The sequence below is a fragment of the Bubalus kerabau genome, chromosome 3 (assembly GCF_029407905.1).
Source record: "Bubalus kerabau isolate K-KA32 ecotype Philippines breed swamp buffalo chromosome 3, PCC_UOA_SB_1v2, whole genome shotgun sequence".
Taxonomy (NCBI): Eukaryota; Metazoa; Chordata; class Mammalia; order Artiodactyla; family Bovidae; genus Bubalus; species Bubalus kerabau.
In genome coordinates, this window is record NC_073626.1 from 143,669,849 (window position 1) to 143,696,447 (window position 26,599).

At 40.9% G+C, this 26,599-nt stretch overlaps 1 protein-coding gene across 6 annotated transcripts in view; it reads left to right on the plus strand.

Annotated features, from left to right (window-relative positions):
- Positions 1-26,599, plus strand: part of CFLAR (CASP8 and FADD like apoptosis regulator) — a 58,400-nt gene that overhangs the window by 6,975 nt on the left and 24,826 nt on the right. For 2 of the 6 annotated variants that reach the window (XM_055573091.1, XM_055573090.1), the window contains 5 exons: positions 12,657-13,255; positions 15,558-15,663; positions 17,213-17,348; positions 18,355-18,440; positions 22,240-22,297. In XM_055573091.1, the coding sequence (XP_055429066.1) occupies positions 12,894-13,255; positions 15,558-15,663; positions 17,213-17,348; positions 18,355-18,440; positions 22,240-22,297 (748 nt within the window). In that variant the 5' untranslated portion in view covers positions 12,657-12,893. The other 4 variants (XM_055573095.1, XM_055573094.1, XM_055573093.1 and 1 more) reach the window with 4 other exon arrangements.

Genomic DNA, 26,599 nt, shown 5'->3' on the forward strand with positions numbered 1-26,599 from the left:
TAAAATGTAGTGGTGTGAAGTCAGCCAAGGGAGAAGAGTTTCAAGGAAGAGTATCTGAATGCTTGGGTAAAAAAAGACTTCCCTGTGACCATGGATTTGGCCACTAGGAGGCCACCAGGGCCTCTAGAAGAGCACCATCAGGTGAGGACACTCGGGTGAGGCAAGTGAGGCACTCATTTCAGGCCCATCATTTAAGGGGGTGTGGAAAATCGAGATTAAATAATATTTTAATGCAAGATTTTGAAAAAATTGACATGAATGCCAAAAATCCACGATGAAGAAAATATAAAAATTCTCAATAAAGACCGTATCCACATTAATGAAGTTTCCTTTGTTTCAGGTTCCAGTATGGCACTGAGTCTCACTATGTAAAGGGTGTGGGGTGGAGGGGACACCCGTGGAGGCATCTTGAGTGAATTGAGACACTGAAGGACCTGAAGCACGCGTTGCAGTCTCTCCCTTTCTGAAATCCCAGCTTCACATGAAAGGAGAAAGAGCGAAAGACTGATTAAGTCTAGGGGATCTCAGGCGGAACGGGTTTTTTTGTTTTCTTTATTTTTAAGATGGAAGAGACTGAACATGTTTACAAGCTGAAGGAGGAGGAGTCCCTGAAGGTAGAGAGAGGTTGATGAAAGGGTGGAGACAAGGGGGCAAATGGGGAGTGGATGGCCCAGGAAGGTGTGGGACAGCAGGGGAAGGTGGAAGGTTGCAAGAGATCACTCAATCAACTGCAAGGTCAGTCGATGAGAAGTGGCTCCACTGTGTGGTGTTTGGATAGAAGAAAGCTGTGAGGGTGGAAGGGGTGAAGGGGCTTTTGAAAGGAACTGACCGCAGTCCTGAAATAGCATGCCAAGCAGCAGTAAGGGGCCAGCTGATGTTGAAAACCACGAGTGTGGGATGATTTTTCCCCTCCATTCAGCACGACTTCTACTCTAAATCTGTGAGTGGTGGACGCTCACCATCTGAGGATGGGATGCTGGTGTGACCATCACGGTTTGCCGATGAGGAGTTTCGTGGACAGTGGAAATTTTAGTGCTCAAACTGGAAAGTTCTGGCATACCAAGGTATTGCAGAGCTGGTGGTGAGGAGCAAAAGGGCAAGAGAATTGAGCCGCTAGCCAGAAAAGGGTTTGTAGCCCTTGCTTCTAGGTCCTATTTGGGGAGCTAAGAAAGTGAGGCCGTTGCCTTGAAGTGAATTCTGAAACTCTGTTCACTCATTCAAATACTAATTGAGTGCTTACTAGGAGTCAGGCATGGGGGTCTGTGCAGAAGATCTAACCACAAAGAAGACAACAGTGTTCTCTTGGAATATCCTTCTGTCAGTTGGTGTCAGTTGGTGCTCAGGACCCGTTCTCACTTAGGTCTAGAGAGTGGAAAACCACAAACTGCATTTCCCAGACTCCTGTATAACGTACATGTGGGCAGGATCTGTAACCAAGTGGAGGAGAGACCAAGTAGCTGGTTGCTCTTGTTGGTTTCCCTGCTGGCAAGCAGGGCTGTGGTGATGGGGTTCAAGCAGCACATTGTTAACTCCAGTCACCAGCTGTGGGGACAGAGGAGGCAGATGGGGGGCTGATTGACCCTCTGATCTTGGAATCATTGACTGAGCTGTTCTTTTTTTTTTTTTTTTTTTTTTTTTGAGATTTCTTAATTTTTGGCTGTGCTGGGTCTTCCTTGCTGGATGCGGGCTTTCTCTAGTTGTGGTGGGTGGGGGCTACTCTTTGCTGTGGTGTGCAGGCTTCTCATTGCAGTGGCTTTTCTTGTTGCAGAGCACAGGCTCTAGGGCACAAAAGCTTTAGTAGTTACAGCACATGGGATTAGTTGCTCCCTGTGGGATCTTCCCGGACCAGGGATCGAATCCGTGTTCTCTCCATTGGCAGGAGGATTCTTAACCACTAGGCCACCAGGGGAGCCCCGAGGTGTTCTTCAGCTCTGTGCTACTGTTGACAGCCTCCTGCGTCCCCACTGCCTTGGCCAAGACGAGGTCTTTCTGGGAGCCCTGGGAATCTTTCTCAGAAGCTCAGTTAGGAGCCCATTCCTCAAGCCCTTACAGCACTTTTGTAAGCTCCTGTATCCACCTATATCAATGTTTTTCTACTCAAAACACCTGGAGTGGTTTCTTCTTCTAGAAGCTGACACCCTTTCCCTTTCCATTAACCAGTGGAAAGGAACCCTTATGACTTACATCTGCTTTATTTGGTGTATTCAGTGATCATTCGCAACTAGTTGAGAAGTGAAACTGGAACTGCTCTGACTCTGAAGGTGGGGGACAGTTTGTACCATTGTGGAAATTTTGTGTGGGTGAAGAGACGAAGGAGAGGCAGTCATTAAATTAAAATTTGCCAGAGAGGGGGGTGCCAGAAAGGGAAATTCCTTAAAAATTCTAGCAACACACACACAGCTGCCAGTTTTGCCCTGCTGGGAAAGGTGAATGACTTAAGACAGTGGGCGTGAAAGAAAACTAACAGAAGTCTCAGTCACTCCGGAGGGCTGGGTTTTTGAAAGAAGGAAGGAGAAAGAATTGGGCTTGGACAGCTCCTTTGTCTCTGAGTGAGGTGAAGCCGTTGACTTCAGAGGAGGTGTGTGGTGCTGAACTAGGCAGCTCAGGCAGGACGGGGCTGGTAAGTAATGAGCACTCTCCTTTCCCCAGACTCTAAAGAACTCATTCTACCTGCCACCCCTCTCTCCATCCCTTCTACCCTATCTTTTTAAAATATATATTTATTTGTTTTTGGCTGTGCTGGGTCTTCATTGCTGACTTTTCTCTCGTTTCGGAGAGCAGGGACTATTCTCTAATTGCTGTGCCTGGGCCTCTCATTGAGGTGGCTTCTCCTACTGCAGAGCATGGGCTCTCGGGCACTTGGGCTTCTGTAGCTGGGACATGTGGACTCGGTACTTGCAGCTCCCGGGCTCTAGAGCACAGGCTCAATAGTTGTGGCCCAGTGGCTCAGTTGCTTTGTGGTATGTGGGGTCATCCCAGATCAGGGATCAAACCCAAGCCTCCTGCATTGGCAGCCGGATTCTTTATCACTGAGAAACCAGGGAAGCCCCCCTTCTACCTTATCTCTTGAATCATGTTAAATAAAATTGGACTTGTTCTGTTTTGATGGTAACTTTGGAATGCTTCTAGGCTTTCTTATTCTAAGGATTGTCTATGTATACACCAAAAAAGCTCTGAAAGCATTTTCAATGCTATGAGATAGTTTCTATATGGCATGCTCTGGTTGTTTCTATGCAGTACTTGTTAACTGAACTGGTAAGGGCTACATGCAGTAGAGAGAAAGAGAAACTCCTTTTTTTAGTTCAAGAACATACAGGGTTTCCTTTTAGCTAATTATTGTCTTCTAATTTTATTGCACTGTGGTCAGAGAATGTGGTCAGAGGTGTATTTATTTTACTGTCTGTATATCTATTGCTGAGCATATGTAGTAAAATATTACAAATTTAGTCACTTCCCCTCTGAATTTTTATCTAGTGATGTTCTGTTAATCCCACAACAGAAACCACTTTTCTGTGTTAATTATTCATTATTATTATATGTTTTAATATTTTTAATACACATATCCCTAAACAATATATGGTATTGTTACTAACATTTAGGGTCTTAATGTAAGTTGAGAGTGCTCAGCATGTGTGCATGCTCAGCTGCTCAGTCGTGTCCAGCTCTTTTGCGACCCCCATGGACTGTAGCCTACCAGGCTCCTCTGTTCATGGGATTTCTGAGGCAAGAATACTGGTGTGGGTTGCCAATTCCTTCTCCAGGGGATCTTCCCGACCTAGGGATTGAACCTGCATCTCTTGTGGCTCCTGCATTGACAGGTGGATTCTTTACCGCTGTGCCACCTGGAAAGCCCCAAATTATTACTAACATTAAAGATCTTCAGATCAGTTCAGTCACTCAGTCGTGTCCGACTCTGCGACCCCATGAACCGCAGATGCCAGGCCTCCCTGTCCATCACCAACTACCGGAGTTTACCCAAACTTAGGTCCGTTGAGTTGGTGATGCCATCTAACCATCTCATCCTCTGTCATCCCCTTCTCCTCCTGCCTTCAATCTTTCCCAACATCAGGGTCTTTTCAAATGAGTCAGCTCTTTGCATCAGGTGGCCAAAATCTTGGAGTTTCAGCTGCAACATCAGTTCTTCCAATGAACACCCAGGACTGATTTCCTTTAGGATGGACTGGTTGGATCTCCTTGTAGTCCAAGGGACTCTCAAGAGTCTTCTCCAACACCACAGTTCAAAAGCATCAATTCTTCTATGCTCAGCTTTCTTTATAGTCCAACTCTCACATCCATACATGACTACTGGAAAAACCATAACCTTGACTAGATGGACCTTTGCTGGCAAAGTAATGTCTCTGCTTTTTAATATGCTCCCTAGGTTGGTCATAACTTCCCTTCCAAGGAGTAAGTGTCTTTTAATTTCATGGCTGCAATCACCATCTGCAGTCATTTTGGAGCCCCAAAAAATAAAGTCTGCCACTGTTTTCCCCATCTACTTCCCATGAAGTGATGGGACCAGATGCCATGATCTTCGTTTTCTGAATGTTGAGCTTTAAGCCAACTTTTTCACTCTCCTCTTTCACTTTCATCAAGAGGCTCTTTAGTTCTTCTTTACTTTCTGCCATAAGGGTGGTGTCATCTGCATATCTGAGGTTATTTATATTTCTCCCAGCAATCTTGATTCCAGCTTGTGCTTCTTCCAGCCCAGCATTTCTCATGATGTACTCTGCATATAAGTTAAATAAGCAGGGTGACAATATACAGCCTTGACGTACTCCTTTTCCTATTTGGAACCAGTCTGTTGTTCCATGTCCAGTTCTAACTGTTGCTTCCTGACCTGCATATAGGTTTCTCAAGAGGCAGGTCAGGTGGTCTGGTATTCCCATGTCTTTCAGAATTTTTCACAGTTTATTGGGATCCACACAGTCAAAGGCTTCAGCATAGTCAGTAAAGCAGAAATAGATGTTTTTTTTTCTGGAACTCTCTTGCTTTTTCGATGATCCAGTGGATGTTGGCAATTTGATCTCCGGTTCCCCTGCCTTTTCTAAAACCAGCTTGAACATCAGGAAGTTCATGGTTCACATATTGCTGAAGCCTGGCTTGGAGAATTTTGAGCATTACTTTGCTAGTGTGTGAGATGAGTGCAATTGTGCGGTAGTTTGAACATTCTTTGGCATTGCCTTTCTTTGGGATTGGAATGAAAACTGACCTTTTCCAGTCCTATGGACACTGCTGAGTTTTCCAAATTTGCTGACATATTGAATGCAGCACTTTCACAGCATCATCTTTTAGATTTGAAATAGCTCAACTGGAATTCCATCACCTCCACTAACTTTGTTCATAGTGATGCTTCCTAAGGCCCACTTGACTTCACATTCCAGGATGTCTGGCTCTAGGTGAGTGATCACACGATATGATATGCATGCTTTAGCAACTTTTTGCTTTAGCAGAAATATTTGTTGTATTTTTTGTCTGTTTGTGAGATTCATTCATAGTTCCTCATTTTTCATGGCTGTATTGTATTTTACAAAGGACTGGGACATTTTATTCAGTCTCTTTTAGTAGACTTGTAGGTGGTGACCATTATTGTGTGCTAAGATTTACTGATGCTTGGAACATTATGTACATGTCTTGGTATTCTAAGAATTTTAAAAGCAGATTCATTTAGGAATAAAATTTTCATGTCATAGAGTAACATATGCTTTCATCTTCATCAGGTGTTGCAACTTGTTCTTTAAAGTGGCCAAATCAATTTATAATTCCTCTAGCAATGTGTAAAGTTTCTAATTTCACTATATTTTCTCTGACATGTAGTAGCAGATTTGACCAATGTGAAATAATATCTCACTGTAGTTTAAATTTGCATTTCTCTGAATACTATTTTGCCTTCAATATCTTTTCATATGGTTTGTGGCTGTTTGGGGTTTCTTCTTCTGGGAATTGCCTATTGCCTATTTTCTCCTTGGGTTGCTTGTCATATGCTTATTGATTTGCAGAAATGCTTTCCATATTCTGGCTACATCTACAAAATCACTTTTGTATTTGTAGGTTATAATAATGTTCTTGGAGAATCTTTTCTAGACATTTCATGTCCAGGACTTTAGTACTTGTGGAATTGGCTTGTATATGGTTTGAGCAAAGGATCCCAGTTTATCCTTTTTGTATGTATGGAAAACTGTTGTCTCAGCACCCTTTCTGGACATTAATATTCTTTCCCTCTTGATTTACAGGACCACCTTAGTTGTCAGTGTGTGGATTTATTTCTGAGTTCTCATCTGTGTATTGGTTATTCTATTACCTATTCCTGTGTCATATTACTATACATTTATAATAAATCTTGATATCTGGTAAGGCAGCTTCATTCAACTGGTTGTTCTTAAAGCTTGTACTGGCTATTCTTGGCCCTTCTTCTCCATATAAGCTTAAAAATCAGCTTGCCATGGTCCATGGCAAAATTTTTTCAGTGTTTGATTGGACTTAAATTTGTATAAATTCATTTGGGAATTGATATCCTGATGATACTGAATCTTCTGTCCATGATTATCATACATTTCTTCAGTTATCTTTGTCTTAACTGAAGTCTTCCTTGAAGTTTTATAATTTCTTCTTTAATGTCTTGTGTATCTTTTGAAAGGTTTTTTTTTGTATACCATATAACTTTTGCTGCTTTTGTAGATAGTATCTTTTTTAAAAAATTTACATTTTCTTCCTATTTTTTTGCTGATGGATAGAGATATAATTGACTTTCATTTATTAATCATATATCTCCAAGCCTTAACCTCTTGTGAATTCTAGCATTTTGTCTGCTGGTATACTTGGGTTTCCTATGTAGAAAGTCTTACTGCTTTGAAGATTGATAGTTGGTTCTCTGGTTCCTATGCTAATGCTCTAATTAAGGTTTTTTCTTATTTTAGTGCTAAGCTCTGTCCTCTAGTACAGTGTTGAATAGAAGGGTGATCATTCTTGTCTTGAGCCTCGTTTTTAAGGGAATATTGCTAACATGTCACCACTAAGTATAATATTTGCTGCTGACTTTTCTTTTTCTCATATTAATAATTACTATTAAACTATTTATAAATTGCTACCTCATAAGTCCCTTGCTTTAGATCCATAGATCATTGATTTTAGAGAATTCACATGTTTATTATATTCAGTCTCCATACTCACAAGCAAGGTAAAACTGTCCATTTATCTAGGTCTTTATTAATGTCTTTCCAATAACGTTTTGTAGTTTTTTTCTGTTAATGTTTTGCGTATCTTTGTTAGACTCATTCCTACGTGTTCTCTGTTTTTATACTATTGTATGTGGCACATCTTAAACAGCTTATTACTGGTTTTTAGCTGTTTTATCCTTTTGCTTTCCTACAAGTTTGCTTTCTTACATGCTCAACTGTATATTTGAGCAAACATTTTTTATGTTTTCTTTAGCATTTTGGTGTGTATTATAGTCATTTTTTCCATATTATCTAGTGCAGTTTCTCAGTTTTGGCACTGTTTTATTTAGGGCTGAATAACCCTTTGTTGAGGGGAATATGCATTGTGTAATATATAACAGCATCCCTAGCCTCTGTCTTGTAGATGCCAATAGCCCCACCTGGTTATGATGACCAAAAATATCTCAAATTGAGCAAAAATTGTCAAATGTCCCTGAAGAGCAAAACTGCCCCTGATTAAGAACCATTGAGTTGGCCTGTCAAATTTCAAAAATTGCCCTTATCTTCTTGAACCTTTGAAGATACTTATTTTTTTGTTTTTATTTTTTAAATTAATTAATTTATTTGAATTGGAGGCTAATTACTTTACAGTATTGTGGTGGTTTTTGCCATATATTGACATGAATCAACCATGGGTATACATGTGGCCCCCATCTTGAACCGCCATCCCTCCTCTCTCCCCATCCCATCCCTCTGGGCTGTCCCAGTGCACCGGCTTTGAGTGCCCTGTTTCATGCATTGAACTTGGACTGGTCATCTATTTCACATATGGTAATATACATGTTTCAGTGCTATTCTCTCAAATCATCCCACCTTCACCTTCTCCCATAGAGTCCTAAAGTCTGTTCTTTATATCTGTGTCTCTTGCTGTCTTGCATATAGGGTCATCGTTACCATCTTTCTAAATTCCATATATATGCATTAATATACTGTATTAGTATTTTTCTTTCTGACTTACTTTGCTCTGTATGATAAGCTCCAGTTTCATCCACCTCATTAGAACTGATTCAAATGTATTCTTTTTAATGGCTCAGTAATACTCCATTGTGTATATGTACCACAGCTTTCTTATCCATTTGTCTGCAGATGGACATCTAGGTTGCTTCCATGTGCTGCCTATTGTAAACAGTGCTGTGATGAACATTGGGGTACACGTGTCTCTTTCAATTCTGGTTTCCTCGGTGTGTATGCCCAGCAGTGGGATTGCTGGGTCGTATGGCAGTTCTCTTTCCAGTTTTTTAAGGAATCTCCACACTGTTCTCCATAGTGGCTGTACTAGTTTGCATTCCACCAATAGCATAAGAGGGTTCCCTTTTCTCCTCACCCTCTCCAGCATTTATTGTTTGTAGACTTTTTGATAGCAGCCATTCTGACTAGCGTGAGATGGTACCTCACTGTGGTTTTGATTTGCATTTCTCTGATAATGAGTGATGTTGAGCAGAAGATACTTATTTTTAAACTCTTTCAGACACAGGTTCCTAGTATGTGAGTTTTACTTTGTCTACTGTCATGGTGCTTTTTTTGTTTATGCAGGTGATTTTTAATCATAGACTCACCTTCAGCAGAATGTATGTCTCATATCCTCTGGGTTGGGAAGGTGACCTTATGGGGGTGGCTTGGGCTTTGCCTCTCAAGACCTTACTGAACTTCCTTAGTCTGAAAGTAGTTTTTATGTTAATTTCTTGGTTTGGGATTAAAAGAAACTGTAACAAAGTAGTGAGTATTTGGACTGTAGCCCCACTTCTCCCTTTCATGCTCCCTTCTTTCAAGTGCCAATCACTGCTGGCCTCAGTTCACTGTCCCCAGCACCACCCCAACACATAAGCACTGGTATTTTGCTGCATCTGGTTGGCCTGGGTCAGCACAGGATCTGTAGTTTTCCTTTTGATATTTTCTTTGACTATGCCAGATGCTACCACTGAGTAATTTGGATTTTGCTGCCAAACTATACTTCCATTAGTACAGAGGGAAGACAGCACGCCAGTTCTCTTGCTGAGTGTGCGTGACTGGCAGAAGGCAGCCTTGGGTGTAATGGCTAGAGGAAACGAACTGAGCTGATCATATTTTAAGAAGCAATTATCTAATTTTGTTAACTCTTAATGGTATTATTATATCATTGATGGTTATGAATTATAAAAATTACTGTGTTTAAAAAGGGAATTGAACATTTCATTTCTAATAGCTCTGTTTGATTCTTTTTCAGTATGTCTAGTGAATGTACATAACATCTCATTCCTTTTTTAAAAAAATAATTTTGTTTACTTTTGGCTGTGCTGACTTTTCTCTAGTGGCAGCATGAGGGAGCTACTAGTTGCTTCCCATGGCAGTGGCTTCTCTTGTGGTAGAGCACAGGCTCTAGGGCTCACAGGCTTCAGTAGTTGCAGGGCATGGGCTCAGGAGTTGCGACTCCCAGGCTCTAGAGCACAGGCTCCATAGTTGTGCTGCATGGGCTTAGTTGCTCCACAGCATGTGGAATCTTCCTGCAGCTGCTGCTAAGTTGCTTTAGTCGTGTCTGACTCTGTGTGACCCAATAGACGGCAGCCCACCAGGCTCCCCCGTCCCTGGGATTCTCCAGGCAAGAACACTGGAGTGGGTTGCCATTTCCTTCTCCAGTGCATGAAAGTGAAAAGTGAAAGTGAAGTCGCGCAGTCGTGTCCGACTCTTCGCGACCCCATGGACTGCAGCCTACCGGGCTCCTCCATCCATGGGATTTTCCAGGCAAGAGTACTGGAGTGGGGTGCCATCGTCTTCTCCGGAATCTTCCTATCAGGGGTCAAGCCTGTGTCTTGGATTCTTTACCACTGAGCCACCAGGAAAGCCCCTCATTTCTTCTTGTGTTTACTTATTTTATACTTTCTAGTGTGTATAAATATTTTACAGATTAATTTATAATAATAGCAACTGCAGAATTATGACTTTTAATGAATAGAAAAAGAACTTGCCTTCCTTTTTTGGAAACTAATAGGTAGGTTTAAAGTCTTGTTAGCCTGTGAGTAGAGTACAGATTTAGCCTCTGCAAAACACATAAAATTAGCATTAAGCTTTCAGATTAGAAAAATAATAAAGTAGTCTGAGTACCAGTTTTTCTACTTTGAGTAAACAATCATTTTAAATTTCATTTCTCCAGTTATTCAGAATGGCTGTTTAAGTGAGGCTTGGATGAATGAACATGGGATTGGCATAGACACATTAATACTTATTAACAAGCCTACATTAACTGAAGTGTCTATTTTATTAAAAACTAACCCTTTTAGACTATTGAGAGGAAGGCTAGTGTGAATGGTGTGCACGAATGGCTTATTTTAAAATAAGATATTTAAAATTTTTTTTAAATGAAATTTTAAATAAACATAATTTTGTTAATTTCAGACACTAAAGTACTCATTAATATTTCCATTGGTGGGGAACTCCGGAACTCTAGGGAAATTGTGCTTCCTCTAAGAATCTTTCAGTTTTTCTTATTTTTGACAGCAAGGGCTATTTAACATCCCATATATCCCTTTTTGCTTTGACTACCAGGAAGCTCGGGACACATTCAGGGTCTGCTAAAATCTGTTTAGGCCTTTCTGGCCTGCATATTTGCATTGTATTCTTTATCCCTCCACCTCATTTTGACTTTCTAATCTAATTATTTTCCTCTTTGTTCTCATATAAATTTTTTTTCTACTTATGTGTTTGTGGTAAGATGCTTCATCTTTGTAACCTGAGATTGTATATCAATAAATAAAATAGAATCGGTGTTCCTTTCAGTAAATCCTGCTAGTTTAATACATGTGTACACAAATATGCAGCAACAGTTATCAACCTACAGTTAGGTTGTTTCCCAATTATTTTTTGCTAAGATTAGCTTTTAATCTGAAATGTTCTCTGCTAGAAACCAACAGGGTATTGTACCAGAACATAAGAGCTTATTTATTTATTTTAAAAAATTTTATTTTATTTTTTAACTTTACACTATTGTATTGGTTTTGCCATATATCAAAATGAATCTACCACAGGTATACACGTGTTCCCCATCCTGAACCCTCTTCCCTCCTCCCTCCCCATACCATCCCTCTGGGTCATCCCAGTGCACCAGCCCCAAGCATCCAGTATCGTGCATTGAACCTGGACTGGTAACTCGTTTCATATATGATATTATACGTTTCAATGCCATTCTCCCAAATCATCCCACCCTCTCCCTCTCCCACAGAGTCCAAAAGACTGTTCTATACATCAGTGTCTCTTTTGCTGTCTCGTATACAGGGTTATTGTTACCATTTTTCTAAATTCCATATATATGCATTAGTATACTGTATTGGTGTTTTTCTTTCTGGCTTACTTCACTCTGTATAATAGGCTCCAGTTTCATCCACCTCATTAGAACTGATTCAAATGTATTCTTTTTAATGGCTGAGTAATACTCCATTGTATATATGTACCATAGCTTTCTTATCCATTCATCTGCTCATGGACATCTAGGTTGCTTCCATGTCCTGGCTATTATAAACAGTGCTGTGATGAACATTGGGGTACACGTGTCTCTTTCAATTCTGGTTTCCTCATTGTGTATGCCCAGCAGTGGGATTGCTGGGTCGGATGGCAGTTCTCTTTCCACTTTTTTAAGGAATCTCCATACTGTTCTCCATAGTGGCTGTACTAGTTTGCATTCCACCAATAGCATAAGCGGTAAGAGCTTATTTAAAATAAAATATAGCTATGAAACTTTAAACAGTGATCCCCATTTATAACTTAAATTTTGAAAGAAAATAGGTTGAGTTCCAATGGAAAAAGTTAAGAATACACCCATGGCATGAACATCCCACCATTCCCACCCAATTCCTGCATCTTTCTGCAGATCTGCTCAACCTCCTTTTTTCCACTGATGCAATCAGCAATGCCAGTGACAATTGCTGTCCAGCAATGTGTTATGAGTATGGGATTCTGACCCTCCTAAGGGGCTCAGGGTCCAAAGAGGTGATCAAAACCTGGCAAGGCTCATGTTCAGCCATGGTGGCGGGTCCTGTGAGCAGTCATGATGACACTGTGTAAAGTGCCTGTGACTTTGGGAGGATGGCAGCAGGTGTGAATGAGGGGTTTCCAAGTAGGAGAACAACTGGGGAAAAAAGGGTGAGGTAGAGACAGAAACCGGTTTTCTCCCATCATTTTTGACACCTTGCAGAGTCCCCTTTGCTAAGATTTGTGTTTGTTCAAGTCTACTGGGAGTTCACCAAAAAGGGGTTAACCCCCGTGACCTCAGTTTCTGTGGTCTAGAGAGCAGCCTAGTCATTGGGCTCTTCCTCTACCCCTCACCATTCATCTGTCACTTCGTCATTAATTCCTTAGTAGTGATTTTCCGCTTATCACACTTTATACTCTAATAAATTCTGATAAAGCACATGGGATTTTTTTTTTTTTTTGAAATAATTTGTCTTTGGTTTCATTTCTTTTAAAATGTAGGTTATCTTCTTTGTCTGTCCTGATTTGGGGATCAGTTGCTTTGTCTCCGGAAAGGATCACTTCTGCAGACTTAACAACATGAGTTTAATCTGCTAAATTAGACCAGCAAGAAAAGAAGAGCCTGGACTTTGAGGCATACGTTATTTTGCTAGGAGGATTAAAAAAAAAAGTTCCCTTTTAACCACAGAACTCCTCCATTGGAAAGGATTTTGAAAGAAATGAAGAAAACCACCAGAAATGAAATCAGTAGCTTCATGGCCTTCTATTGACTGGACTAGACTTTTCTTCCTGCCATTCCTTGGAATGACACTGTACAGGATGTCTGCTGAAGTCATCCATCAGGTAGAAGAAGCACTTGATGAAGAGGAGAAGGATACACTCCTTTTTTTGTGCCGAGATGTTGCTGCAGATGTGGTTCCACTGAATGTCAGGGATCTTCTGGATATTTTAAGAGAGAGAGGAAAGCTGTCTTCTGTGAGCTTGGCTGAGCTGCTCTACAGAGTGAGGCGGTTTGACTTGCTCAAGAGGGTCTTGAATATGGATACCCCGACAGTGGAGGCCCTCCTGCGCAGGCACCCACATCTGATTTCAGACTATAGGTAATTCATCAGCCCCTCCCGAGGCTGCACCAGTAGGAGGGAGGAAGGGAGGGAAGAAGGTCTAGACTTCAGAACCATAGAAACATAGAGGACATTAAGAAAAGCAGGTTCATCCCTTTATCTACCCACCGATCTTATTGCCCTGTTGATATTCATTCTTCTGAAATGTTTGAATCCTTAGTACATGTTTGCTTAAATAACTGTGTAGAAGGTCAGAATGAAACTGGAAAGGACAGATGGTATGTGTTTGCCTGATGGGTAGAATGGTAGAGAGACAAATGACTAAGAGCTAGTACTCTTGCAGGCTTCTAATTATGAGATCTGCTGTGTTCTTTGCTAGCCCGTGATGTCAGAGCTGGGCAATTTCCTGTTCTGAGAAAAGAAAACAACAAGCTTGACAGTAATCTTCCTGACCTTTTAGAGCTTTGTGATCCTTCCTGAATTTCCTCTGGTCTTTCCCCTGCCGAGGAAGTTAGTGGGTGAGCTAGCTTTCAGTGAGTTTCTATGAGGTCCCTACTCCCGGAGGCTCTGGAGAGCCCAGATTGAAGGTTTCTTCAATTAACCACATCTAGACTCCCTTAAGTTCAGAGAGGAATGACTACTGGAGTTCCCTTTAGTTCAGACAGCCTTTGAATTGTTCCTTCCTCCTGGTCTGTCTACAATGCAGAAGACCCGGGTTCGATCCCTGGGTCGGGAAGATCCCCTGGAGAAGGAAATGGCAATCCACTCCAATACTATTGCCTGGAAAATCCCATGGACAGAGGAGCCTGGTAGGCTACAGTCCATGGGGTTGCAAAGAGTCAGACACGGCTGAGCGACTTCACTTTCACTTTCCTGGTCACAGAACATTCTCTTGGAGGCTCAGAGGAGCACAGAAACGACAGGAAAGGCTGCATTTCTGGGGAAAGAAAGATAATTTATAACCTTAAATTTGTGATTCTTTTTTTCTCTGGACCACTGGGTCTTTAGTTATATCATTATTTGGAGATATTATCATTTGGAGATGATATACATGATTAAAAACTGTATTAAAGAGAGTTGCAATCAGTGTGGCCCTTGGAACGTGGATGAGACTTGAGATTAAAGGTCTGTTTGAAGCCTCAGAACCAATAGCCTCAGCCACATAGGCTGAGCCAGCCACTGCTATCAGTTGGGCCTTCATTTTCCTACTTGTGAAACTAAGAATAATATCTGATTTCACAAGTGTGTTTGTAAGGATTGATTGTGATAATTTAGTTTGTGAAGTACTTTTAAAAATTACTATATTTTAAATTATGTAAAGAACTTTTTAAAACCAGGTAGCACTCTACCAATGTAAGGGTTAATTATCGTTGTTGCTGTTTTTCTTAATCATCTTCCATTTCTCCAACCATTATATGATGTCAGAAATCTTAAAGCTTTTCAGGAGGCACTGACTGGGTTTTTGTGAAAAAGTCAGGGGACTCTCTCCATCTTCTGTTTCCTTGCTGTAGTGAATGGAGGCAGTTTGGGGACCTCTGAGTAGAGAGGCCAGGGAATGCTAGATTCATTTATTCATCTATTGAATGGGCTCTATTGTGGGTTGACATATGCGAGGTGTTTGGTAAGCGCTAAAGCAAAATGAAGAATCTTCCATCCTCAAGAATCTGAAAGTCTAATTGGGAAAATGGGCTTCTAAGCAGTGATGACAATGACCAGGCCCTAATGACAATCATGAGATGTCCTTGGGAGCCCCGATAAAGCATGCTGGTACCCCAGCTGTAACAGAGGTGACTAAGTGAGGAGGGGCTTTCTACACAGTCACAGTCTCCAGGATGTAGATGCCTTTTACCTTTTGAGTTCTGGAGCAAGCCAGGACAGCTTATGCGTTACTTTGATTCATGATCTTGTGATTCAAAGTATTGTCCCTGTATTAGCGGCTTCAGCATCACCTGGGAATTTGTTAAACTGAGAGGATGAGATCATTTTGAATTCTATTTACATCTTTCATCTTAGTCATTTAGTTTCTTCATGTATTTCACTTATAACTTCTGGGAGAGCTAGGGGATTCTTTGGGGAAGTTTTTATTCTCTTGTTCTTTTCATAGCAGATGGAAAAAGAGGTACCATGTTCTACTGAAAACTCAGAAGGGATAAGTTTCCTTTTTGAATTTCCTTAAGATCTCCTGGGGTGATGTATGCTTTCTGTTTTCTGGGGGACACATTCAAAATAGGGGCAAGAATTAGTCTTTTAACCAGTTTTTGGCCTAGAGGAGACCTACGCTCTTAGTATTCTCACTAGGACTTGTGTCTGAATTTACTAAAGAACCTTGTCTGGTTTTCAGGGTGCTGATGATGGAGATTGGTGAGGATTTGGATAAATCTGACGTGTCCTCATTAATGTTCCTCATGAGAGATCATACGGGTCGAAGCAAGATAGCCAAGGATAAGGTGAGTTTTCTTTCTTTTTCTTGATTCATGTTCCCAAGAGTCTTATCAGAGGTTGGGAGTTGTTCTCTATGGTATGAAGAGAGGGAATCAGGCACTTAAGCAAGGAGGCCCAAATTGAGGGTGAAGGTGGGAAGGGAGAAGAGTATGAGGGTTTTTTCATAGTAACACTGATGGGAAGAAAATTGGTCCATGAATTGAGAGGCAATAGAGTGTTGTTGGCTGGTGTGGCCCTGGATGTGTGTTTCCTCCTTGCATTTTATCCTTTATTTGTATAAAATCATAGGCCTGGCTTCTCCTTCAGCTTCTCTCCCTGGTTTGGCAGATCATCTGGGAAGGTTAGGAAGTCCCATCTGCTCACGCTGAGCAGAAACAGATGGGACGTGCTGGCCCACTGCCATCTTGCTCTCTGCTGTCCCCCTCTCTCAGCCACTTCAGGGTCAGTGTGCAGTCATCAGGCTTCGGGGGAGATGGGCAGGGGAAGGTCCTTGAGGCTGATGAATCCACAGAGTGGCAGAAGTAGAGATTTGCAGTTGAAAATGAGCTAGGGGTGAAATCTCAGGGATGCTATGGTCACTGGAAAAGTAGATCCCAGCTGGCCTGATATGTACTTCCGACCTGTGGACAGGCCAGGAAAAGCTTGGGTCTCTAGTATCAAGGATCTGCTTCTGAGGACTTTGGTAAATCATTGCTTAAGAATCTCCTCATGTTTCTTAATGATTGTTGTTTCATTTCTGAGATCTAGGAATATAGGGCAACTGTATGCCCCCAATATCAAATGCAAAATGGAAAGTAAAATAAAAAAAAATAAAACTCATTTTTTGGCATCCCCTAGTCCACTTATTTCTCAATCATTTATGTAGATTTAATTATGATTATTAATTGAAAAATAAAGATAGCACATTAGTAACCAAATGTTAAACAGAAAGAAAGTAAAACCAAAAGTGATGCCTATTTCTGAAATGTAGTTCTTTCACAATCCCTATGTTCCAGGCTGAACAAATAGCAAAATACCCTCACCTTGTAATTTTACCACCTCATGTCTGTCCACTGTATCAGAATGAACTGGAATTTCCAGCATTGATTAAAATATTTTAGGAACTTCAGGGCTATATCATTTAGAATTTTTCTAGTAAAAACATTTCCCCAGCTACTGTCTCACTTCCCTTTTTCAGTAAATCCCTTAGAGTTTTTCAGTATGACACCAGCCTGACTTTTGGGAAGAGAATTAACACAGGAGGATTTTATTTTCAGGCCTGCTTTCTTAATCCTTCATGCAAAAAATGACTCATGCATCTATTCCCAACCTAGGTGCAGGTTGCACCCCCCCAAAGACTTACCTCTTTTCTGGGTAAATTCCAGGAGTGTAATTTGCTCATGGTCTTGGAGAAACAATAAAACAAAGCACTCTGGTTTAGGATCCTTGAAGGTCACTCAGAGGACTCCTCTGGTCACATTTTCTTATTGTTATAAATTATGCAGCCTGAGGTTTGCATATGAGGCCTGATGGTCAGCCGTACTGACATTTGTTTCTTGTTGATGGTTCTCTTAGAGTTTCTTGGATCTTGTGGTTGAATTGGAGAAGCTAAATCTGGTTGCTCCAGATCAACTGAATTTATTAGAAGAAAGCCTAAGGAACATCAACAGGATAGACCTGAAGACAAAAATCCAGAAATACAAGCAGTCAGGTGAGCAGCATTTTGGCCCTCTCTGTGGCCTAAGGAAGTACCTATGTTTAGTGGGTTAGGTTGGTAGAGATTCATGTGTACAATGGGTGGATGGAACAGAACCTGAATGTCCATGGCCCTCACCAGCCTGAGGCTAGCAATCAGAATCCTTTATATCCTCTATACCCTATATCTGTCTGCTAACTTCATCAGCCAGCACCCCTGACCACAGAGTCTTGGCCCTCTGCAAAATGGCACCAAGCAGTTCTTAACATTCTGGTCTTTAAGAAGGAGTCTGCACCCCAACTTTCTGCACTGGCTGGTGGCACTGTGTGTACTCAGGGCTTCTGAGTCTATGCCAAGCCCTGCTGCCTTGCCTGACCACCATCCAAGCTCTGGAGACATCCTGTCCCTGGGGTCCTGTAACTGCCTTGCATATAACCTCCTCATGGAAAGGGGCATTTTTTCTGCTGAACCCCTTCCATAAAGGGGGCCAGCACACATTGGCCTTCTCTCTCACAGCACCCCTTCCCATGTCTTTTATTTATTTATTATTTTATTTTTTAATTGGAGGCTAATTACTTGACAATATTATGGTGGTTTTTGCCATACATTCACATGAATCAGCCATGGGTGTATGTGTTCCCCATCCTGACCCTCTGTCTCACCTTCCTCCCCATCCCATCCCTCAATTCCCATGTCTTTTAGACTCACACTCAGTATGGGCTCTGCTAGCAGTCTACCGCCACCACAGAGCCTGAGGGCATGACTGATACCCAGTGATCTGCACACAGCCCTCCCCCATGCCCATGAATGATTCAAGATCAAGAATAGGAGTAGCACTTTTAGTCTGTTCTTAATGACATTGGGAGAAGAGTCATCTGATCTGACATTTTGAGTTCAGTAAGTGGCTGGAAAGTTTTGGGTATTTTGAAAGATCATGACTGACTCTGAACTGAGCCATTGTTGAAGATTCATTTGATGATAATTTGTCAATCTTAACTCAGTGCCTCTCTTCTGCTTGCAGCTCAAGGAGCGGAAACAAATTATGTAAATGCTCGCCAGGCATCTCTGCCAAACTTGAGTGTTAAAGATCCTTCATATAACCTAAGGGTGAGTCTGGAGCAAATGTGTGGAATCCTGGCATGAAACAGTTTCAGAACTTTGACAAAAATGTACATATTCTCCTAGCATGTATTTCATTTAACATCTGAAAAAAATTGTGACAGAAATATGCATTTGTTTATAAAATATGTATAAATTCTTATAATTTCAAAGCTAATGTGTTTATTGAGATAACTTGGAAAATACAGAGAACTATATATAAAGGAAAGAAGATAAATCACCTCCGTGTTAACAGTTGTTCCCCTCTAGTCTTTTTTCCCTGTGTGTTTATGTATCCCCATACACAAACATTTTTTCCATTGTTTGTGTGTTCCTTTGAAAATTTACATTTTTATTTTTTAATATTTAATTATTTATTTGGCTGCACCAGGTCTTGGTTGTAGCATGTGAACTCTTTGTTGTGGCATGTGAGACCTAGCTCCCTGACCGGGGATCAAACTTGTGTCCCCTGCACTGCAAGACAGGGGATTCATAACCACTGGACCACCAAGGAAGTCTAGAGAATTTAACTTTTGAAATAAAAATAGGTAGGACATGCCCATGGACAAAAAACTCAAAATGTGCTAAAATGATTTTTAAAGTCTGTTTCCTTTTGCCCAGTTCCTTTCCCCAGAGGCAGCTGTTGTTACCCATTTTCTTCTCTGACCATTTGGAGATAGTCTATGCACATATCATATTAATTTTTACTTTTTTTCTTCTGTACAAATGGTAGCATGCTATGCCCACTGTCCTGACCTGAGAATTCTTAGAAATTTTTTCGTATGAATCATATGGGACTGCCTCTATTTAATCATTGTTCTTAGAGATTGGACATAGTTTCCAAGTGATACTTTCTAGCTGTATCACAATATGTTTTATAAATATGGATGTAGATTTTTTTCTAATCTTTTGTTGTATGACAATACTTCAAAATAAATATCCTTGTGTTTACCTCTTTGTGCATTTGCTTTTCATTGAGCTTATTTTAGTGATTTCAACAAAAGTGTAAAAGTGTTTTTGTCACTGAGTGACTGATTTGTGACCATAAATAACAGATAGTCACTTCTGGTGGTTGTGTTAGTCAGCGGTGCAAGGTCATCATCAGAATAATTGTTTGGTTAATCTTTTATACTGAGAATTTAATCTCATTGTAATCTCATCCTCATCCACATATAAGGATATATGGAATGTGTAGTCAGGACCACAGTTTATCATTTGTGATTAAATCATAAGCACTTTCATAAAAGTATGTGATGAAAATATTGACTATACCTGTAATAAAAATAGTTTTGTGGAGGAGATAAGTTGTAAGAGAGCATTAGGCAATAGAATTTCTGAACTCAGATGGATGGTGGTAGGGATTAACTGCCCAACCCTTTCATTAAATAAATAAAGACATTTAGGCCTAAGTACCTAAGGGCCTCCTTTGAGGTTGAACTGATAAAAAGAATCGGCCTGTAATGTGGGAGACCTGGGTTCAATCCCTGGGTTGGGAAGACCCCCTGGAGAAGGGAAAGGCTACCCACTCCAGTATTCTGTCCTGGAGAATTCCATGGACTGTATAGTCCATGGGGTTGCAAAGAGTCGGACGTGACTGAGCCACTTTCACTCAGGCCTAAGGAACATTGATTGCCCACCCTACCGGCCGCCAGACCTAGGCCCATCCATACTCCTTCTACACCATGGTGCATTTTTTCCAGAATTAAATATGCTTTTCTTCATCCTTCTGAACCTCTGTGATACCAAATCATGAGAGAAGACTGATTTAGGATTCAGATCCCGATTTTCTGAACTTTCTTTGCTATGGCGTATCTACCAGAAATTATACTGTCATTCTTAGTTAAAAGCCTGCTGTATTTTTATTATTGCCTTTCTACTTTGTTAATGCAAGTAATTGGATTCACTGTCTTTGTGGCTTTTTAGGAACCCACATGCTCTGTAAATTTTGCCTTAAATTTGCTATATTAATCTGTGGCCTTGGTCATTCATTCATTTAGTTAGCAGGCACTATGGCGTATGAATTCAGTGAATTCCTCACAAGATTTAGGAGCCTGGATGTTAACTCATACAAGTTTGCAAAGGTGCTTTTAAAATTTCAGAAGCATTTGCCATCCCAAATTCCAAAGGTTCCTGAGTGCCCTTAGAGAAGTCTTACCTGCTTACCCCACCCTCAGTGTCCTATCTCTTTATTCTAAATGCCCCATCTCTTTATAAATTTTGTCCAAATTTAGCCCCTGAGTTCAAATATTTCCCTTTATGTGACAAAATATCTTTGGAAGTGTTAAAGTTGATTTCCAGAGATATAAACATTTCCTTGTTATTATTGATTTATAATTCTGTTTTGGTCAAATAATTGCTCTGTATGATTTCTGTCCTTCAGAACACACTGAATTTTTTGTTTGCTTTATGGCACATTATACAGTCTATTTTGCTGAATGCTATGTGCATTTTGTAAAAAAAAAGAATGTTCTCAACTATGGAGTGGAATGTTTGATACATTGCAGTTAGTTCAAGCTGGCTGAATGGTTTTCAAATACATTCTTTATCATTATTATTAAAAAAATTACAGTGGCATTGTAGGATACGTGATACCAACATATGAGTTAACAAATTGTGGGACTTTTCTGGCTGTCTAGTGGTTAGGACTCTGTGCTTCCACTGCAGAGGGCACAAGTTTGATCCCATGTTGGGGAGCTAAGATCTTGCAAGCCACACGGTGCAGCCAAAAAAAAAGTTGTAACTCTGTACTGTCATGTTCTTTTATATTTATCTAGAGTAAATCTAGCTTTGATTTGATGTTATATCTCTTTAATAGTATGTAAAAGTGAATGCACACCCATGTGGGGTTTCAAATTCTAATATCATTATCCTCTGGCTAAGTCATTGGTTATTACTGATAAAAGCAATTTATGTGTTTTCTTTGATTTAGATGCACAGACTTAGCTATAGACACAGCTTAACAAATAGTGTACTTCTCTCTTTTGGCTAGGATAGCTTCAGAGGAGAACTGTCATTTGAAAGCTGAGCGTATCAGATGGTTGACAGTGTGTGCTATGTGTACCTTATACAGGACCTGTCATCTGAGAAGAGAAAGGGTCTGTTCAATCTTTCATTCTCTGATTCATCCCGTTCTGGCCCTCAGAGAGGGTGGCTAATGTTCAAGAGCCACACCCACATGTGGCTTATGCATAGCTAGGCATTATAGAAAAAGAAAAACTGGACATCCGTATGCTTAAAAGTCACTGTGCTGAGTGTCTTGTATACATTTAATCCTGAAAAATATTTATAAGGTAGGTACTATTATTGTCCTCATTTTGAAGATAAAGAAACAGACATATAGTTAAAGAATTTGCTCAAAGTTACATAGCTAATAAGTGGCAGAATTCTACCCCCACTCTTAATCATACCTGTACCTTGCCTCTGTATTAAAGATCAGGCTGAATGACCTGATCTTTAACACAGAATTTTGAATGTTGCAAGTTCCAACAGCTTGTTCTAACTTTGAGTTATTGTGGCAACTCTCCTGTACCATGACGTCTGACTTTATTGAGCTGTTTTTGAAACATTCTAATATGCTAGTTGAATATATTTACACATTTATTGTATTTTCACTTTGAATTGCTGCTTTGGTCATGGACTATAGTTTTATGGAATTAATGTCATTTGCTAGTTTTCTTTAGATAATTTAACAGTGAATGTGATACTTTAATTTATTCCTAAGAATCCTATCAAGATATTTAAAGAGGTGTAATATAATATGCCTCTGAAAAATGAACGGGGAGTGTGACCTTGTTTTTTATGTTTGAAGCTCCAGAATGGCAGGAGTAAAGAACAAAGGCTTATGATGGGACCACCTGACATTCAAAGTAAGACCAGCTTTTCTTTATATTCACTTTTAAAAATGCTTGATAATTCAAGTACAAAATGTTGCATGTTTAGAGTTGGCCATTCCTTTATCTACATATTTTAATTAAGGTCTCAAAATGAACAGTTAAACTCTTAAAATATACTTATTGGCATTTCTAGTTATCCATCAAATTAGCTTCAGTCCAGTTCAGTTCAGTTCAGTCGCTCAGTCGTGTCCGACTCTTTGTGACCCCATGAATCGCAGCATGCCAGGCCTCCCTGTCTGTCCATCACCAACTCCCGGAGTTCACCCAGACTCACATCCATCGAGTCAGTGATGCCATCCAGCCATCTCATCCTCTGTCGTCCCCTTCTCCTCCTGCCCCCAATCCCTCCCAGCATCAGAGTCTTTTCCAATGAGTCAACTCTTCACATGAGGTGGCCAAAGTACTGGAGTTTCAGCTTAGCATCATTCCTTCCAAAGAAATCCCGGGGTTGATCTCCTTCAGAATGGATTGGTTGGATCTCCTTGCAGTCCAAGGGACTCTCAAGAGTCTTCTCCAACACCACAGTTCAAAAGCATCAATTCTTCGGCGCTCAGCCTTCTTCACAGTCCAACTCTCACATCCATACATGACCACAGGAAAAACCATAGCCTTGACTAGACGAACCTTTGTTGGCAAAGTAATGTCTCTGCTTTTGAATATGCTGTCTAGGTTGGTCATAACTTTCCTTCCAAGGAGTAAGCGTCTTTTAATTTCATGGCTGCAGTCACCATCTGCAGTGATTTTGGAGCCCAGAAAAATAAAGTCTGACATGTTTTCACTGTTTCCCCATCTATTTCCCATGAAGTGATGGGACCAGATGCCATGATCTTGGTTTTCTGAATGTTGAGCTTTAAGCCAACTTTTTCACTCTCCTCTTTCACTTTCATCAAGAGGCTTTTTAGTTCCTCTTCACTTTCTGCCATAAGGGTGGTGTCATCTGCATATCTGAGGTTATTGATATTTCTTCCGGCAGTCTTGATTCCAGCTTGTGCTTCTTCCAGCCCAGCGTTTCTCATGATATACTCTGCATAGAAGTTAAATAAGCAGGGTGACAGTATACAGCCTTGACGTACTCCTTTTCCTATTTGGAACCAGTCTGTTGTTCCATGTCCAGTTCTAACTGTTGCTTCCTGACCTGCATACAAATTTCTCAAGAGGCAGATCAGGTGGTCTGGTATTCCCATCTCTTTCAGAATTTTCCACAGTTCATTGTGATCCACACAGTCACAGGCTTTGGCGTAGTCAATAAAGCAGAAATAGATGTTTTTCTGGAACTCTCTTACTTTTTCCATGATCAGATTAGCTTATTTGAATGTAAATACCTCTGACTTCATTGTTTTGGCTATATATTTTAAGACATGTGACATTTATACCTCAAACAGAACTATAACCAGGCCATGTTAAACATTAATCTAGCCGTGGTCATAAGCCATGTTAAACCCATTATCTAGGAGCAGGAAGAAAAAAGGTTACTAGGATCTTGTTTTCGGAGACAGCAATGGCAACCCATTCCAGTACTCTTGCCTGGAAAATCCTATGGACAGAGGGGCTTGGTGGGCTGCAGTCCATGGGGTCGCTAGGAGTCGGACACGACTGAGCGACTTCACTTTATTTTTTCACTTTCATGCATTGGAGAAGGAAATGGCACCCCACTCCAGTGTTCTTGCCTGGAGAATCCCAGGGACGGGGGAGCCTGGTGGGCTGCCGTCTATGGGGTCGCACAGAGTCAGACATGACTGAACTGATGCAGCAGCAGCAGCAGGATCTTGTTTTATAGCCCATTTAATAAATGTAGATACTGTAAGATGACATTCTCCACCTCTACAAATAAAAGAATTAAAAAAAAAACCTAGTCATCTGGTCCTATCACTTCATAGCAAATATATGGGAAACAATGAAAACAGTGACGGACTATTTTCTTGGGCTCCAAAATCACTGCTGATGGTAAGTACAGCCATGAAATTAAAAGATGCTTGCTCCTTGGAAGAAAAGCACTGACCAACCTAGACAGCATATTACAAAGCAGAGATATTACTTTGCCGACAAATGTCCATCTAGTCAAAGCTATGGTTTTTCCAGTAGTCGTGTATGGATGTTAAGAGTTGGACCATAAAGAAAGCTGAGGGCTGAAGAATTGATGCTTTTGAACTGTGCTGTTGGAGAAAACTCTTGAGAGTCCCTTGGACTGCAGGGAGATCCAATCAATCCATCCTAAAGGAAATCGTCCTGAATATTCATAGGAAGGACTGATGCTGAAGCTGAAACTCCAGTACTTTGGCCACCTGATGGGAAGAACTGACTCATTTGAAAAGACCCTGATGCTGGGAAAGATTGAAGTCAGGAGGAGAAGGGGATGACAGAGGATAAGATGGTTGGATGGGATTACCGACTTGATGGGCATGAGTTTGAGCAAGCTCTGGGTGTTGGTGATGGACAGGGAAGCCTGGAGTGCTTCAGTCCATGGGGTCACAAAGAGTCGGACGTGACTGAGCGACTGAACTGAGTCAACCAAAAGATTTAAGGGATGTAAGATCTCTCTCATCACTCTTAAAACATCAGCTCTTGATGCTATCATTTTCAAGAAGGGTGCTTTTTTCTTGTCTTGAGTTCTCCTTCAAAAGAGGGCTGAGTCTTACTGTAGTGGATATGATTGTACTTAAGAGGCAGGGCTGTTTAGACAGGTAAAGAGAGCTCAGTCTTCCCTGAGGAGCTTGGAATTTGTCCTGTGTGCAGTGGCGATCCTGAGTGTACCAAGCAGGGTGGTGGCCTGATGGAAGCTTCCTTTATGTGGCAGGCCCCTTGCCAACATCCCCTGACTCAGCCCATATACTGTCTGTGTGCACCTCCAAATATTCTGCCCACATCAGCCAGATGGAGCAGGTCATGCCCATCATTCCATGCATAAAAGTCAGCCCTCCAGCCAGAGCTGTTGAAGAGTGAGTTAATTTCTGACAGCATGTTTCTTAAGACACCGGTGAGGTGGTAAGAGTTAGCTGTTTAAATTGGGAGAACTGGTAGATTTGGATAGGAGTTTAAAATAATCAGAGCTCTTTCCACTGGGCTCTGTGATGGCTAGTTTATCTTTGATGGTAATTATACAGGTGAGGTAGATGAAGCTCTCAATAGCCCTGAAGATCCTTAGGAGAGCTGGTTGCCTGCTCTTGCCTGGATATGGTTCATTTGCTGGTAAAAGAGAAAAGCATCCTGATAACTTGCCCTCAATCTGATAGTTTAATCAAACCAAGTGTTCCTATTATTTCGGACTTCCAAATAGATTTCAACTGGATGATGATTACAATAACTGCAATTTATTAACACTTTTAGTAAGTGCTAAGTACCCTGAGAAGTTTCTCAAAGAAAGGCAATGCCAAAGAATGCTCAAACTACCACACAATTGCACTCATCTCACACACTAGTAAAGTAATGCTCAAAATTCTTTAAGCCAGGCTTCAGCAATACATGAACCGTGAACTTCCAGATGTTCAAGCTGGTTTTAGAAAAGGCAGAGGAACCAGAGATCAAATTGCCAACATCTGCTGGATCATCGAAAAAGCAAGAGAGTTCCAGAAAAACATCTATTTCTGCTTTATTGACTATGCCAAAGCCTTCGACTGTGTGGACCACAATAAACTGGAAAATTCTGGAAGAGATGGGAATACCAGACCACCTTACCTGCCTCTTGAGAAACCTATATGCAGGTCAGAAAACAATAGTTAGAACTGGACATGGAACAACAGACTGGTTCCAAATAGGAAAAGGAGTATGTCAAGGCTGTATATTGTCTCCCTGCTTACTTAACTTCTATGCAGAGTACATCATGAGAAACGCTGGGCTGGAAGAAGCACAAGCTGGAATCAAGATTGCCGGGAGAAATATCGGTAACCTCAGATATGCAGATGACACCACCCTTATGGCAGAAAGTGAAGAGGAACTAAAAAGCCTCTTGATGAAAGTGAAAGAGGAGAGTGAAAAAGTTGGCTTAAAGCTCAACATTCAGAAAACTAAGATCATGGCATCTAGTCCCATCACTTCATGGGAAATAGATGGGGAAACAGTGGAAACAGTGTCAGACTTTATTTTTTTGGGCTCCAAAATCACTGCAGATGGTGACTGCAGCCATAAAATTAAAAGACGCTTACTTCTTGGAAGGAAAGTTATGACCAGTCTAGATAGCATATTCAAAAGCAGAGACATTACTTTGCCAGCGAAGGTCCATCTAGCCAAGGCTATGGTTTTTCCAGTGGTCATGTATGGATGTGAGAGTTGGACTGTGAA